The sequence below is a fragment of the Lepidochelys kempii genome, chromosome 22 (genome assembly GCF_965140265.1).
Source record: "Lepidochelys kempii isolate rLepKem1 chromosome 22, rLepKem1.hap2, whole genome shotgun sequence".
NCBI lineage: Eukaryota > Metazoa > Chordata > Testudines > Cheloniidae > Lepidochelys > Lepidochelys kempii.
This window is the reverse complement of record NC_133277.1, coordinates 6255308-6272908: the sequence shown is the minus strand read 5'-3', so window position 1 is coordinate 6272908 and position 17601 is coordinate 6255308. Positions and strand designations below refer to the sequence as shown.

The 17601-nt window shown below is 44.4% G+C and overlaps 2 protein-coding genes across 12 annotated transcripts in view; one reads left to right on the top strand and one right to left on the bottom strand.

Moving 5' to 3' along the window:
• KCNJ5 (potassium inwardly rectifying channel subfamily J member 5) overlaps positions 1–17601 on the bottom strand; it is a 244426-nt gene that overhangs the window by 24079 nt on the left and 202746 nt on the right. The window lies entirely within an intron of this gene.
• Positions 1–17601, top strand: part of ARHGAP32 (Rho GTPase activating protein 32) — a 414799-nt gene that overhangs the window by 373535 nt on the left and 23663 nt on the right. For all 11 annotated transcript variants that reach the window (XM_073320998.1, XM_073320995.1, XM_073320999.1 and 8 more), the window contains 3 exons: positions 13730–13832; positions 16430–16574; positions 17382–17464. In XM_073320998.1, coding sequence (XP_073177099.1) covers positions 13730–13832; positions 16430–16574; positions 17382–17464 — 331 coding nt within the window. The remainder of the gene's footprint in view (positions 1–13729; positions 13833–16429; positions 16575–17381; positions 17465–17601) is intronic.

Below are 17601 nucleotides of genomic sequence, written 5' to 3'. Positions count from 1 at the left end.
GAACAAGGGATCTTTTTTATGCATATTCACTGACTCTGTTGGTTTTAAAGGTTCTCGACAAGATCAAGCAGGACCAAGCCAGAGTCCTTTTGATTTCACCAACTTGGCTAAGACAAGTTTGGTGTCCTTGCTTTATCAGACTCACCTCTTGCCCTTTGTCGCGGACTCCCAATCAAGTCTCAACTTTTGTCTTAGAATGCGGGTCAACCACTTCACCCAAGTCTGAACATTCTGCAACACCAAACATGGTCTCTCAATGGTTCTCAGGATGAGAGGTGTCCCATTCATTGGGAGTAACACATGTACTATTAAATAGCAAGACAGAACCTACAAGACACATATCCCTCCAGAAATGGAGAAGATATCGTCTTTGGTGTAACTGCAGTCATCTTTCACCTATCCAGTCATCTGTTTCCACAATCTTGGATTACTTGCTGGAACTGAAGACATCCAGTCTCTGTAAGTTTCATCAAGTTTCACTTAGCATCAATAACAGCTTTCTACTTGCCAGTGGAAGGTTTCTCAGTTTTTGAACATCCAAGGTTTTAGCACAACAAGGTTCCAGAAAGGTCTCATGAATCTTTCCACACATCAGAGAGCCTATTCCATTTTGGGATCTCAACCTTGTCCTCAGCCATCTCATTGGACAGTCTGTTGAGCTACTAGCCACATGCTCTCTTGTTACATTTGTCTGTGAAGACAGTCTTTTTGGTGGTCATCACTTCTGCTCAAAAGGTTGAGGCGATTGGGGCTCTAATGGCAGGCCCGCCATATACGGTGTTCTCCAGGGAGAAGGTATCATAACAACCCCATTCAAATTTTTTACCTAAGGTTTCTTCTGGGTTTCACATTAACCACACTATTCGCCTTCCAGTTTTATTTCCTAAGCTGCATAAGACTGTACAGGAAGCCATCTTCCATGCACTAGATGGACATCAGTCTTTCACTTGAACAGAATTCAGGAAGTTCCTGAACTTTTTGTCTCTATTGCGGATAGGTCTAAGGGATCCACTGTCTCCATGCAGAGACTCTCTAAATGGATGTCTGGGTGTTTTATTACCTGCTATGGGTTGGCTTATGTTTAACCTCCCCTACGAATGGCTGCACATTCTAGTCGATCACAGTCTACATCTGTAGCCCTATTCAAGGACATTCCAGTTGCGGAAATCTGCAGAGCTGCAACATGAACCTCGGTACATACGTTTTCCAGCCATTACACTTTGGTTCACGCTGCTAAATCAGATCTGCAATACGCAACGCAGTCCTCTCTTCAGTGCAGGACTCGGTTCTGAACCTCCCACCTTGCTAAGGGGTTACTGCTGGGAAGTCACTGGAAGTGGAGCACCAACAGGGATGCTACTCGGAGGAGGAGGAGGAGGAGCGGTTTCTCACCTTGTGCAGTAACTGGAGTTCTTCAAGATGGTGCCGCACTACCCACTTTCCTTCCTCACTGCTTCAGAGTTTCTCTGTGGGACTTTGCGGTAGAGAGGGAACTGAGGGCGGTTTGCTCACACAGCCCTGTATTGCCCTAGTACGGGGCAGGAGGACATGTAGCGCGTGGGCTGAACGGACACAGCTACCAAAAATCGGCAGCTAGTGACGCAAGGCGCACGCACGCCTGTAGTGAAGCACACGCATCAAAGACCCTCCAGTTACTGCACAAGGTGAGTAACCTTTTCTCGACCTCTCTGCTGCAAAATTTACCATCCCTGAAACAGACAGAATATATTGATGCATCTGACATTTTTTTTCTTCCTTCCATTGAAAACAGTTTTTGAGAGGGAAATGTATAGGGTTTAAAAATTGAGACTGCAATTTTCAAAATCATGTAGGGGATTTAATTTTAGCAGGAACTGGATATCCGAATCCCCTATATGGTTTTGAAAGTCTCAGCCTGAACCTCTGCAGGAGATAGGGTCCTTAGCCTGCCATGTGCTAAGCCTTCTAAACTCCACTCACTTCCAAGGGAGGGCTTTGTTCCCTTGTGCTTTTAAATAACTTTTAAGCCAAGACATTTCTGCCTCCTTGGCGTTTCTGATGACATCACCACCCGTTCTAGTTCTGTTGGTGGTTTATCATCCCCAGGGATCCCAGCTTCCTTATGATTCTCCAGCTTCCCATTGTTTATAGAATATTTTCAGTGATAAATTTTTGCAGGCTTCCAAAGGGGAAGAATGTGGTTAGTAAAACAGGTTAGAACAAGAAAGGATCATCTGAGGCAACATTTCAGCTGGGACGCTCTGTGTGGGCAGAGTAAAACCAGCTCCATTCTCATTTTTCCTTTAGCTCAGACCTTCCAACCTATATGTCTTCTTTTCGGTTCTTCACGTTCATTTCATTAGTCCCTTGATTTTGTTAATAATTTTTAATTATAATAGATGTTTGGCTGGCTGCCCTTGAATCTTGGCCAACTTGAGGAAAACCACAGTTCAAGGCCTTGCTTTTAGGGGTTAGGATAATCTAACCCTACTTTGTTAGGTCTGGTTTAATCCTTCCTTGAGGTCCTAACACTGACGGCCTGCATTGGCCGTGTTTACGCTGCCACTTCTTGCTTTTGTTGGAGAATAAGAAAACAATGTGGAAAACTGCAAATAAGCAATAAGGCAGAAATTAATTTAAAAAATAGAAAGCTACGTAAAACCTCAAATTAGTCTTCTGTTTTCTTTCTCTTTTTTAAAATTGCATAAATATATATATAAAAAAAATACAATCTGCGAAATTCACATGCCCAGTGTACTTCAAAATGTTCCACAGGCCCAAGTGTAAACTTTACTCACAAACTGACCTTTATAGCTAATTGTTTTCCGTCTAGAGATTTTCTATGAAACTGCCATTTTAAAGATGAATGCATTTAGATTGCAAGGGCTTCGCTACAGAAGCAGTCTTTTTTTATGTTTGCAGCACATTGGGGGCTGTGAGTGCTACTGTAATACAAATAGTAAATAACGAGAATCATGTGAAAGTGTAAAAACCCTGGAGTTCAGTTCCAAAACCCTTCAGGTTTGAGTCTTAGCAACTGACATCAATAGATTTATTTAAGCAACATCTCTTTTCTTATACAAAGGTCCGTTAATTGCTGCCTGACGATCATGCATGTGGATTGTAAAATTTGGATCTGAATTTTGCAGGCCAAAACAAAACGCTGGCTGTTGACAGGTCTTAACCCCTGTGTTCGATGCACATATCCCACGTGTGGTGACTCAAAGGGGGTAGGTACCCAGATATCTATTTTAAATACAGATAGGCCTGAGGTGAGAGTTTCAAACCTGAATCTGAACTTCGCAGAACTTCAGGTGTGTTTGAGTGTGACATTTTGGTTTGATCCTTGCTCTGCTTTTAAGCACCTGCATGCTAAAAGATGCAGGATAGTCCAGTGGTAAGAGCAGTAGCCTGGGACTTAAGTGACCTGGGTCAATTCCCTGTTCTGCCAAAGATTTTCTTTGTGACCTTAGGCAAGTCACTTAGGCATTGTCTACACTGGCACTTTGATCGTTAAAACTTTTGTCTCTCAGGGGTGTGAAAAAACACTCCCCTGAACAACAAAAACTTTAATGACAAAAAGCACCGGTGTGGATAGCGCTTTGTCGTTGGGAGCCGCGCTCCCGTTTACGAAGCTACTGCCCCTCGTTGGGGGTGGTTTTATTTTGTCGCTGGGAGAGCGCTCTCCCAGCAATAAAGAGCAGCCACTCAGTGCACCTTACAATGGTGTGGCTGCAGTGGCAAAGCCACGCCGTTGTAAGGTGCATTGTGTAGACATATCCTTAGTCTGTGCGTGCCTGAGTTCCTCTTCCGTAAAATGAGGATAATAGCACTGCCCTGCCTCACAGAGCCATTATGAGGATAAATACATTAAAGTTTGTGAGGCTTTCAGATAACTACGGTGATCAGGGACCAGATAAGTACCTTAAACAGATAAAATCTGAGCCCCCAGTGCAGGATTTGGACATCTAGCTAAGGTAGGTGCATCCTTTCTTACATTTCCTGAGTACAATCCAATCTCATGTGAATATTTAAAACGCAGAAAGCCCCTGTCACAGGGCGGCTGGCCTTAGTAAACAAAGTAGGTCCAGCTCCCGTAGTGGTCAGTTCAGAGGGTTGGGTAGCACTTGGGGCTCTGAAAGGTCAGGGAGAGGTCCAGTGAGGGAGGAACATAATTTGTTGGGGAAGAGTCAACATGGCTTTTGTAAAGGGAAATTATGCCTCACCAATCTACTACAATTCTTTGAGGGGATCAACAAGCATGTGGATAAGGGGGATCCAGTGGATATAGTGTACTTAGATTTTCAGAAAGCCCTGTTCTGTTCATTCCCTCTGGGGTACCTGGCATTGTCGAGAAGACAGGATACTCGCCTAGATGGACCTTTGGTCTGACCCAATCTGGCCATTCTTATGTTCTGATGTAACCCTGGTGAGAATCAGTTAAGGTGACTCAGGAGACTGGAGGAGGTTTCTGAAGGCTGCAGAGATCAGAAAGCTCTCTGCAGGTCTTCTCTGGAAAAAGAGAGGAGGTATCAGGAAGCCAGAAGGCTGAAAAGGGGCTGAGGGCTACTAAGTCAGTGGATGATCTACAATCAGCTGTCCTCCTTCCTGAGCTAGAGAGAGCCAAGACCTTATAAGGCTAGAGAGGGCTGAAGGCTGGGAGCAGAAGGGCTGGAGAGATGTAGAGCTGAAGCCAGAAGGCTGCCCTGGCACAAGGACAGAAGAGGACTGCACTGGAGAGCCAGGGCTTGGCAAGGGACACCAGAGATGGATGTTCGGACACTTCTGAACTATGATTGTGGGACATCTGTTATGATTTATGTTCGTGGGACTTTTGTAATAAATGAACTCCACAAGGGCTATATTTATATTTGGGAAGATCCTTTGGACCATTTCTGGGAAGTCTGAAGGAGGGAAACTGAGGCAGATGCACCTGTCATACTGCAACCTGTAGCAGGAGGGCACCCCAGGCATGGAAGCCCTATGACTACCTCATTCTGCCATTCTTAGTAGAACCTTGCTCTGTGAGTAGGGCCATGGAGATTGGTTGGACTATTTATGGGATAAATTACTACTCTGTGTGAGTAAGAGTGGCAGAATCTAGCTCAGGATATTTAATTCATGCAGAGTTAATACAGTGAGTGTATCTTAAGTGTCAACCAGTTTTATAGGTACTGATTTTATTCCCCATTACAGGTGTAGAGAATATCTTTCACACCAGTAAAATTTTTCCAAACACTAGAAACTTAGGTGTGCCCTCTGTGTTTCTATACGTTGACATAAGTTTTGCCCTGGATGCTTTCAAGTGGCTTTTCTGAGGCTGATAAGTCATTAACCAGGGCACAGGGTGATTAACACATTTATTCTCTGTGACTTGCACCATGCATTTATCAGACCAGACATCTGTCCCTTGTGACCCTTTATTACTCATTTCCTGTCAGTTTTACCTTGTACACGACAGAAATGTTGTCTTGCTCATACAGTTTTGCATAAATCTATTTGAGGTGATATTTATCACAATTCCACACACACTTTGTAAACTGGAGGAAGTGACTTGTAAAGGTGCATTATGGGGCAGTCATTCGGTGAGGCTGTTTGGAATGGTTTTACAGCTCACTTCAGCTTTTTTCTTTTGTGGGTTCTAATGCCTTCCAGCCCCTTTGTTTATATGGCTGTCCTGCCAGGCCAGATTTTACTGCTGATTTCAATGTGTGGCCTAGTATTTTGTTTCCTGGAACCTGCTGGTTGACATCAGATATATGCAAATCTAAAATCACATTTGTTGCAGCTTGCAGTCCTTTGAGGATGTAATGATTATAAAGGGTAGACGTGATCAGAGAGAAAGAGAGAGAGTTTAGTGAAACATAGGTGTGATCTTGTGGTCTGAACAAAGGACAGGGAACAGTGCATACCTGTGCTCTGATCCCATTTCTTATACTTCCTCTGTGACCTTGGGCAGTGTTACTTAACATCTCTGCTTCACTGTCCCAATCTTCAAAATGGAAATAATAATACATATTTTGTGTGGCCTATTTTTATTTATTTATATATATTTGGTTCCTTAGATTGATAGGACTATGAAAGTGCATTTAAGCAGGTTAGGAGCCTAACTCCCATGGAAAGTCAATGTGAGTTAGGCACCTGATTCACTGAAGCACCTTTGTAAATCCCACTAGGTGCCTAGCTGCATCTTTGGGCACCTGTATCACTTTGGAAATCTGTCCCTATGTGCGCATGACACAGAAATCATAACCTAGAAGCTGAATCCAGCAGCAGACTCCACCATCTGATAGCAATAACCAGCTAACCCATACAGCAGAAGCTTGGTGTGGACGCTACCTTGCACAGGCATGCTCACCTCTCCAAGAGCAGCACTAAAAACGTGAGCGTTGGTATCTTTGAAGGTCAACAGCTTTGAGTTATTTTGGTCAAGTTTCCATAGTCGAAGGGCACTAGTGTCCTTGCCCTCTTTCAAACCAATGGATCCCACGTTCCTTTTGGCTCAGCTTAGCATTGTGACAAGAACCCTGATGTAGCTTTACTGCTCTTTGAGGGGGCAAGTCTTCTGAGCTGTATGAAAGGGGAATTGAGAAGGACACATAAGCTATTAAAATTACTAAAAGGAAAACTCTCTCCACTCCTTTCCAGCCTGCCTCCTTTGGAGCAGCTGAAAGTAACAACCTTGATAAGAGAAATCCCTTATGCCTCACCTACGCAAAGGACACCAGGGGCTTGGCAATTAATTTGTATTTTGAAATACCAGTTCCACAAGGAGAATAAAACCATGGGAAGAAACAGCTCATGCTGTACAGCAACGGCTTGTATGCCTTCTCCTCTGTTTAGATGTCAAGAATGGTATTTTATTTCTCTGTAATGATTTTTTTTTCGTGCAGTAAGTTTTAGGCACCTGTCCATGGAACACTAAGACCTGGTCTACACTTGAAAGTTTTACTGGTTTAACTATTGCTGTTAAGGTGTGATTTTAAAAAAAAAAATCAAAATAGTTGTACCGATAAAAGCCCTAGTACACCGGTATAAAGGTGCCTTATACTAGTACAGTTATTCCCCTTCCTGTACAAAACCACTTTATAACTGCATCCATACTTGGGGTGCACTGATTGCTGTACTGTTATAGTTAAAGTGGTACGACTGTCTCGTGTAGGCAGAGCCTGAGCCTTCAGGTAAGTGCATACAGCATATGCTTAAGTCCCATAAATGTCAGTGGGACTTAAGCAGGTGTGGTTAAGTGCTTTCCTGAGTGGTGCAACTCCATTGGGTTTACACTTGAGAGAGCTGAGCATTGCACTTTGCCTTTACACAATCCTAATTAAGTTACCATAGGTGAAAAGTTTCAGAGTAACAGCCGTGTTAGTCTGTATTCGCAAAAAGAAAAGGAGTACTTGTGGCACCTTAGAGACTAACCAATTTATTAGAGCATAAGCTTTCGTGAGCTACAGCTCACTTCCTCAGATGCATCTGAGGAAGTGAGCTGTAGCTCACGAAAGCTTATGCTCTAATAAATTGGTTAGTCTCTAAGGTGCCTCAAGTACTCCTTTTCTTCATAGGTGAAAAGACAATCCAGCCTTAAGCAGATTTCATTGTTGAACGCTGATTCCATTCCTAGGCACCACAAGGTCTCTGTTCTTGTAGCTGTCTCATTTATTTTTTATAACCCTCTTTGCCATTAGCCTTTAGCAAAGCTTTTGACACGGTCTCCCACAGTATTCTTGTCAGCAAGTTAAGGAAGTATGGGCTGGATGAATGCACTACAAGGTGGGTAGAAAGCTGGCTAGATTGTCGGGCTCAACGGGTAGCGATCAATGGCTCCATATCTAGTTGGCAGCCGGTATCAAGTGGAGTACCCCAAGGGTCGGTCCTGGGGCCGGTTTTGTTCAATATCTTCATAAATGATCTGGAGGATGGTGTGGATTGCACTCTCAGCAAATTTGCGGATGATACTAAACTGGGAGGAGTGGTAGATACGCTGGAGGGGAGGGATAGGATACAGAAAGACCTAGACAAATTGGAGGATTGGGCCAAAAGAAATCTGATGAGGTTCAATAAGGATAAGTGCAGGGTCCTGCACTTAGGACGGAAGAACCCAATGCACAGCTACAGACTCAGGACCGAATGGCTAGGCAGCAGTTCTGCGGAAAAGGACCTAGGGGTGACAGTGGACAAGAAGCTGGATATGAGTCAGCAGTGTGCCCTTGTTGCCAAGAAGGCCAATGGCATTTTGGGATGTATAAGTAGGGGCATAGCGAGCAGATCGAGGGACGTGATCGTTCCCCTCTATTCGACATTGGTGAGGCCTCATCTGGAGTACTGTGTCCAGTTTTGGGCCCCACACTTCAAGAAGGATGTGGATAAATTGGAGAGAGTCCAGCGAAGGGCAACAAAAATGATTAGGGGACTGGAACACATGAGTTATGAGGAGAGGCTGAGGGAGCTGGGATTGTTTAGCCTGCAGAAGAGAAGAATGAGGGGGGATTTGATAGCTGCTTTCAACTACCTGAAAGGGGGTTCCAAAGAGGATGGCTCTAGACTGTTCTCAATGGTAGCAGATGACAGAACGAGGAGTAATGGTCTCGAGTTGCAGTGGGGGAGGTTTAGATTGGATATTAGGAAAAACTTTTTCACTAAGAGGGTGGTGAAACACTGGAATGCGTTACCTAGGGAGGTGGTAGAATCTCCTTCCTTAGAGGTTTTTAAGGTCAGGCTTGACAAAGCCCTGGCTGGGATGATTTAACTGGGAATTGGTCCTGCTTTGAGCAGGGGGTTGGACTAGATAACCTTCTGGGGTCCCTTCCAACCCTGATATTCTATGATTCTATGATTCTACCTTAAGACCTACAGTACAAAAGTCACTCTGTCAGATAAGAGAAAGGTATTGCCAGGAAGCAGTGTAGCTCAAGATACTGACTTAGACTTTATCTTCGTTCTTTAGTAATATGTGTATTTTTAACATGGGTCATTTCTTGCAAACCCTACAGCATCTTGAAGGAAGTCCATGTTCGTGGCTTGATCTTTTATTTTTAAATTTTGGTAGCTCAAGGGAGGATGTTAGGCTCAGGATTTAGGAGTGAACTGCGGGAGGAGATTAGTAAACTTATCTGAGTATGCAGGAATAGAGGGTGGAATGGGGCTACATGCTTATAAAATGTCCCCTGCAGGCCACTTTCTGGCTTGGCATGGATGGGATAATAAAAAGGAAGTAATTAACACTTTCAAATCTCATCTTGATATAGACGCGCATCCCCATGCAATTGTGCTGTAAGATGGGAAGGACAGCTGGGAGGGCAGGTTTAAAGAAGGAAGAATAGGCTGCCGAAATTAAAATGGCTAAACAGCTGAAAAGCAGAGCTGGTTGCAAAATGGTAACAATTTTGTGAGTTTGTTTTATTGACGATTTTTAAAAATTCTGTATCTTCCAAAATTTTCAGCCAGCTTCAGTGAAAAAGCACACAAAGTACCTGCAGTAAGCTGTAGTTAGAGGTGGGTGTTTTTTTTTTTAAAGTGTGTTGTAGGTCTCTTAGCAAGTATGGGTATGTCTATGCTACAGTTAAAAAACCCGTGGCTGGCCCTTGCCAGCTGACTCAGGCTCGCAGGGCTTGGGCTGTTTAATTGGGCTTAGGTGTGTCCAGTCTCAGACTGGAGCTTGGGCTCTAGCATCCTGCTGCAGCCCAAACCAGAGCATCCACACAGCGATTATACAGCCCTAAAGCCAGGGCCCTGCAAGCCTAAGTCAGCGGGCACAGGCCACCTTTGGGTGTCTTAATTGCAGTGTAGACATACCTTATGACATCAAAAGTAAGATGGAGAGGGAAGTGGGAGTAAAAATAGCTACAGTATTTCAACAGCTGTTGGGGATGTGTATCTACCAATGGTATGTGAGTTCATATGGGAGCTCATGGGTTATATTGGTATTCTTTTAACTGAGAACAATTAGTTATTATCTTCCCATCTCACTGCCTTAGTGTCTTGCTCCTTCATTTAATTGCTTTTTGCTAAGCTTCTTAGACAATATTGGAACTTAATGACATCCATAGTTTGACAGCGTTTGTTTAGAAGGTTAGATAAAGTGTGTACAGCAGTTCTGTTTATGTTCATTGTTCCTGTTTGCATGATCATTTACCTTTTTACAGTCATTCGCTATGTGTGAGATTCAGCTGAGCAGCTGCAGTTCTATGCGATATGGTCCGTTAACCAGCCTGAAGGCCCTGGCTGGTGCAGGAGCTCACCTGACTGCTGAAATACTGTAAAAATGACACTGCTGCAGGGGGACTCAGTGGGAGGTCTCATTCCCCAGGCTGAACAAATAATTCAGATTCCAGTAATGTGCACAAAAAACCAACATCCAGCAACAACAAAAAGAAGGCTGCTAAGGTTATGAACGATTAAAAGGGGAAAACAAAATGAGGTTAGAGGACTGTAAAGGGTCTGATTTCAAGATGAATTAAAATGCCCTTGAAAATGAGAGCTATAAAACTTTCACTTCATCCTGGGGGGAAGAATGAACCCTTTCAGTCAATGAATAAATAAAATAAAAGCGTGAGGGCAGATGCTGTAAAACTCTCAAACCCGCTGGGAGATGCTGAGGAATGAGCTGGAAAATTCCTTGAGTCACCCCAGTGATAAAACATCCTGGGGTCTCCTTTGGTAATGCTTCCACAGTCCTAGGCTTCTGCGGTTCAGTGCCTGGAATGTCAGGCACTTGGGGACAGCAAAGGGAGGAAGTGGTGGGAATGGGATGCCTGATTCCGGAGCAAGAGATACATAAGGTGCTCAGGGCCTCACAGGATGTGGATGTTTAAATGCTGGAATTATCAATTAACTCTAGCACCCTGAAGTGCAGGTGAGGTGGTTGTTTCTTTGAGTTGTTTCCCTGAAGGGGGATTATCTGGTGTCCAGAGGTTGGGTATGATATTGCCCAGAAAGAGAATAAAAACAACAGTGCTCATTGTTAAGCTTTTGTTGTTCTTTATTTGAATTATGGTGACGCCTGGGAGCTCCTGTCATCGATCAGGGCCTCATGGTGCCAGGCGCTGTACAAACAGACGGTCCCTGCCCCAAAGTGCTCACAATAAGTATAAGGCAAGAGACAGATGCATACAACAGACAACAGGAGCCCAAGCACGCAATGAGACAGTACTAGTCATCGTGTTAGGGAGTGGTCTCAGGACACCAGCTGCCTCTTTAGTGTCAAATTTTTGGGAGGCAACTTCAGTATTAGCTTTGGCTGTTTTTACTGCAATTTCATATTTCTTGTTGGTACCAGAAACATGCAGCTACCGGGCTGAGGAAAGGTAGGGATTGGAGGGGAAAAATTAAAAACACTCATGTAATCTTCCTATGGCACCCCCCCCCTTTTTTTTTAAATAGCAGACTGAGGTCATCCTGCCACCAAAAGACCCTTTTTAACTACAGTTATGTCAGGGGTCTCCAAGCCATGCTGCGTCCAGAGCTTTAGCACAGTTCAGTATATGTTCAGTGTCCCATCTCTGCTACAGGATGGACCAGTGTGGTAGCCAGGTCAGGAGACGAACACATAGCCTGATCCAGTGAAATTTCTGGTGTGGATGGGCCCACAGTATTTTGATTTTGTGGTTTTGCCCCATGCTGACTCTAACAGCACTATCCAATCTCTTGCTATGGTGAATAAGCCAGTGCAGTAAATGTATTCCTATGACTACATCCCCTTCTTTGGGTTTTTTTCCCCCCTCTTTTCCTTGACTTGATGCAAAGTGTCACAACAGGCTGCTCCTGAAGTCTAATTATGACTTACATACACTACTTACCATGCTGTCTGTTTGTACAGCTAGAGAAGCCCCAGGAGCGTAAAGCCACGGAAGCATGCTGAGTTTGTTCTCTTGTGACACAGGACTTTGGTTAGGCAGCTCAGGCCAGGGTTCTAGGTCAGGGTTCTCAACCAGGGGTACGTGTACCCTGGGGGTACACAGAGGTCTTCCAGGGGGTACATCAGCTCATCTAGATATTTCCCTAGTTTTACAACAGGCTACATAAAAAGTACTAGCAAAAATCAGTACATACTAAAATTTCATACAGGCAATGACTTGTTTATACTGCTCTATATACTATACCCTGAAATGTAAGAACATTGTTTATATTCCAATTGATTTATTTTATAGTTATATAGTAAAAATGAGAAAGGAAGCAATTGTGCAGTAGTATGTACTGGGACACTTTTTTGTATTTTTCTCTGATTTTGTAAGTAAGTAGTTTTTAAGTGAGGTGAAACTTGAGGGTACGCAAGACAAATGAGCTTCCTGAAAGGGAGTCTGGAAAGGTTGAGAACCACTCCTTTAGGCTGCCCTTCAGTGGAAGGTGAAGATCCCAAGGCACTTACAGGTTTGAGCAGAAGGTAACCAGTTCTGGTCAATGCCTTGCTCTGTAAAGAAGGATTTTGTTTCCAAGGCTCTATGGGGCAGAAGGGGGATCCATTTGCCCAACAGTCTCTGGAAAGCAGCTTGAGATACTGCAACAGTCTGCAGTTTGGTGTTTTACCTTTTATGTTTCATGGTACATTGGTCTGAGATGCATCTGTTTATTTCTAGGGAACCACTGAAAATGTCTGCTCCTTTCCTTGCCCAGGTTGCACATCTGCTTCTGGGCCTGATGTGAAGCAGAACAGCAGTAGAGTGGATGGGGTGGGGAGGAGAAATAGGGCATCTAAGTTCAACAGTGTTCCTGGCAGATGGTATATATTACTTGATAAAAGGGAATTTGCCACATGACCTATTCACAATCTGTGTCACATGGCAAATTGATAGGAGTTGGCATTTTGTGTAAGACTAAATCTAGATCATTGTAGGAGCTGTGGCAAGAAAGTCTCCTGCTGAGGAATCCACAAAAATTGGAGTTTTTCCATGAGGACTGGATGGTGCTTACACGGGTCTGATCCTAATTTCCTGTCTGGGCTCCTATCAAGTCTCATTTTCCTGTTAAAGGGGATCAGCTTTGCTCCTCCCTTAAATCCAGCGGGATGGACAGTTAAATCACATAGTGGAATTTCAGTTGTATTGAGAAGCCATCTGGAGAAAACTGGTTGCTGAAGTGGCCTGAATGTTACTGTAAACCTAATTACATCTACTGGGTCTTACTTTCAGTCCAGTCTTATCTGGATCTTTCTTTGTAACAAGTTTTGCACTGCAGTTTCTGTGGGTGCATTGTGTCATGTAGCTTTCTAAATCCAGGGACGCTCAAATGCATCAGTGCCCTGCACATGCAGAGATCAAATTACCAATCATAAAAATGCAGGTAACCCTGGGGTAGAACGCACTATTTCTTTAATAGCGTACAACAGTTTAAACCAAGCAGGGGAGAAGAATTCCATGTTGAATTGAAGCTACAGAAAGAATGTTGGGTAGACTGAATGCAATTGCTCAGTTTCAGATTGGCCTGGATAGGGGCGGTAACACCATGGCTCGTTTGTAAGCGTTGTAGATCTTCATCAACCACAGTTAGTAAGACCCTGTTTTGTGTCTCATCTGAGAAATGGCATCTCTTGCAGTGCAGCTCCGCTAACACCATACTTCAATGCTGACTTCAAGGAAAGCCTGCCTGCTACCAGTTACCAGCACTACTTCCTGCACCTCCTTGGTTTTCCTTTGTCTCCTATCCAAAAAGCAACTAGGGAAGCAGCCCATCTGTGCTTAGCTTATGAGATCTGACACGATCACAGGCCCTCAGTAACATGGTCAACTCTACACTGGCCCTTTTTTCTTTTTAGTCCCCCAGGTCCTCAAGAGCTGCACCGAATTCATTGAGAAACATGGCATTGTGGATGGAATATACCGCCTGTCAGGAATTGCGTCCAATATCCAGAAGCTACGGTATGATTGCATTGTATTCGATGAATCCCAGCACATGCTCTTTTAAATGCTTTGGTTTCAGAATCCTAGAGTTCAGTGATGACAGGCGGTGGGTGTCTTGGAGAACAGATGGGGAGGTACCATCACAGCAGCTCCCCAGTGCTCATATCTGCTTCATGAACAACATGTTGTAGCTCTGGAACATTTAAAATCCCACCTGTCTCTTTTTCACAGAGGTTCTGAAGTGAAATGACAAACTTTGTCTACATGACAAAGTGTGACTTGTTTAACTTAAATCACCTTTTTAAACCAGTTTATTAAACTGGTGCAAACTCCCTGTGTGTAGGCCCTTCCTTCAGTTTAAGGGCAGCATATTTTGATTTAGCCAAAACCTGTTTCCAGTTGACTTAAACAAAACTTAAAGAAAGGCCACTCTTAGTCTGAAATAAGTGGGTCCTCATGGGTTTTGTATTAATTATAACTATATCAGTTTAAATTCCCACCTTTAGTTTATACCAGTGCAGGTTTCCCCATAGACAAGGCCTTGACAATGCTTAGACATTGCCTGTCTTTCTAGAATAGCATCAGCACATCTCCAATGGGCAAGGAACCCGCACCCTTGCGGTGGAGGTTGCTCCCTGAAGGAACTCATTCTCCTTTGCCTTCACCTCAGTCCACCCCACTTTACTTTTAAATAATATCTTAAAATTCTCCCTGCTCCTTCCCCAAAGAGCTTATCTGTGGAGTTATTCAGCCACAACTATTCTGGAATAACTGTTCTTGAATACCTCCGTCTTTGGGGGTCTCTTATTCTGGAATGCGTGTCTTGTTCTGGTTTAGCTTTAACTGACTTTGAAAGTGGGATTAAGCTACACTGGACCAAGGCACTCTTATTGCAGAATAAGAGTGTCCACACACGGTGTTATTCAGGAATAGCTGTTTCTTAATAACTCCATGTGTAGACAAGCCCTTAGAGTAGTGGTTCTTGGCCCACGGGTTGTTTGTGACCCAATCAGCACACAGCTGCATATGCGGCCCACAATGGTAAATAGGTTGAGGACCACTGCCTTAGAGTGACTTTTGCTGGCCCCACATCTTAACATTTTTTCTTGGGTCTGACCCAGTCTGTTTTGTTCCCTTTTGAAGTTTTCCCCGGGTGTTTTATGTTTTCATTCCACAGTTCCCCACATGCAGCGCAGGAGGCTCCTTAATTATGAACAATAACAACTAACTGCCGGGCTAGCTTACCCAACTGCTAGATGGGTTTTGTTCTGTCTACTCTTGGCTGCCTTAGCCCCACGAGCTGGTTTGCTTTTACTGAGATGCTCTAGGATTCTTTCCCTGTGAATGGTGGGAGAACTTTTCCACCCTTTGGAGGGAATTGTGGGGAAGGCACAGGAGCACTATCTGCACTCAAGTGATTTAGCCTGCATCCTCATTGCAAAGTGGGTGTGTTCTGGCCTGAGTTAAAGTGGAGCTGGGGTTCTAACCCACTCCTGTAGCTGGGTAAACTAGCCAGGGGTTGGGCTCAAAGGATCTCCAAACCTGGCTCAACATGTTTTCTGTAGCAGTGGAATTTGGCTTAAAAACCAGGTTAACTGCAGTGAAGACATTCCCACGGGGCTACAAATGTATCTACGGCTAAGGACACGGGTACAAGATTCTCCATTATGTAGTACAGGGAAGAACTTAATGCTTTGACTAGGCCCTGGAAGTACGCCAAAGCGTTCAACGTGGTTTGTCTTCCATGCATGTTACAAGCCAGAATGATAGTATAGCTGTGTGAGAACCAAGCCTCTGACAAGGCTGTTGTAGTGTAGACGTGGCTATCTGCTGCACAGGGGATCAGCCGTTCAATTTACATCTCGTGGAGAAGTGAGCTACAGCTACAGCAATCCTCTGCTCACCACTCCCAGTGGCCTGACTCATTACGCTAGTCCCTGGCTAATTGGAAACAGGAATTTCCATGCACATATTCTAGTGGGAAGTGAGGCTTGCCAGCCCTGGCCCTCTGAGTGCAGCTTTTATTTCATAAACATTTATGCTTTGGGTTTCTCTCTCTCTTTTCCTCTCTCTGTGAAAACCAAGGGAATGCACACAGGTTTTCTTCATGTGGTTCCTGGCTCGGTTCATTCTTGCTAGGCTCTCTAGCTTGCCTCCAAGGAATTTTTGCACACAGTAGTTTTGATGTACAGCAGCTGTTGATAAGCCCTGATGTTCAATGTTGCTTTTGATTTCAGTTTGTAGGCCTTTGAAATTTAAAGGGGGTAAAGTTTTCATTTTGGCCCATGGTGAATTTTACCTACACAGCTTTCAGTCACAATCACCAGGGTTAGAGATGTAAATTGCCTTCAACAGTGTTGAGACTATACCCTATAAAATACAAGTACATCTGTCTTGTTATGGGAAATCTGATTTCTGGGCTCGCCAGTCAGATGTAAATGCAACCGACAACGCCTTGTAAGAAACCATCCCATTTTGCAAAAACATGAGCTTGCAACAGCACAAGCCTGACTCTTCTTCCTGTGAAGCATGCTTTTGTGTTCCTTTGACTCTGATTTGTTTTGGGTTTTTCTCCACCCCCCCCCCCCCCCACCATCTACCTTTCTCATCTCTAGCCATGAGTTTGACTCTGAGCAGATCCCCGACTTGACTAAAGATGTTTACATTCAAGATATCCACTGCGTGGGCTCCCTCTGTAAACTCTACTTCCGCGAGCTCCCCAATCCCCTGCTCACATATCAGCTGTATGAGAAGTTCTCAGTAAGTACCAGCCGGTATCTCAGTTTCCACGGATTGGGCAACGTCACTGATCAACAGAAATGAGAGAGCCACCTGTTTTGTAAAGCCTGGTAACGGGGGCCATGTAAGATAGATTCTGAAATGGATCTTGCTGAAGATCTTTCTTTCCCTTTATGTTTAAAAAGGGTTACCCATGAAAATGAGGCTCTTGAAAACATTGGCTTAGGCCAGATCCCATTTGGGCATGCTACTCCAACAGCTCTGCTGCTGAATCCAAACTAGGAGGCCACACACTGCTGTGCTCATGTCCAACACTCCAGACTCACAGCGCCTTTTGATGTTCCCTTCTGAGATCCGAGTGCAGTTGTGCCAGGGCACAATACCCTGCTCTAGACTTGCAGCACCAGGAGGGAGGCACATTGGCGGTTTGAATGATTGTGTGAATCCCCTCAGCATTTGAGGAGCCCCCAACAGAAACTAAAGATGTCCTCCAGTGGCACAGCCAGCAAGGGAGGGCATTGGTGGGAACATCTGCTGCTGCCCTTCTTTGGGATGAATGTCACCCTCCCTGCAGCACAAGGAGTTGCCATCAAGGTGCAACTTACAGCTCTTGAGCCAGCTTCATTTAATCTTGCCTTTAATGTTAGCTGTATGCAGGCCCACCTCCTCAGCACACAGATACCACAGATGAAGGGGGCAGCCTAAAGGCTTAGGTGGGAAGGTAAATCCTGCAAATCTAAATGCCAGCAAACTGAGCGCCAGCCAGACTGTTTCATTTGCATTAGCAAACGCCCAGTGTTAGCATCTTAATTTGTTATTTTGTTCCAGGATGCTGTGTCTGCTGCTACAGATGAAGAACGATTGGTTAAAATTCATGATGTCATCCAGCAACTACCCCCACCACACTACAGGTTAGTTTGCGTAGCATTACCCCGCCACACTCCTTTCATTCTTTTTGCCGCTCTGACAGTGCACCAGGGTCCCAGCTTTCCATCCTCAGCCTGTCTAGGACGAAGGTCACCAATGCAGACTAAACCGAAATCACGTT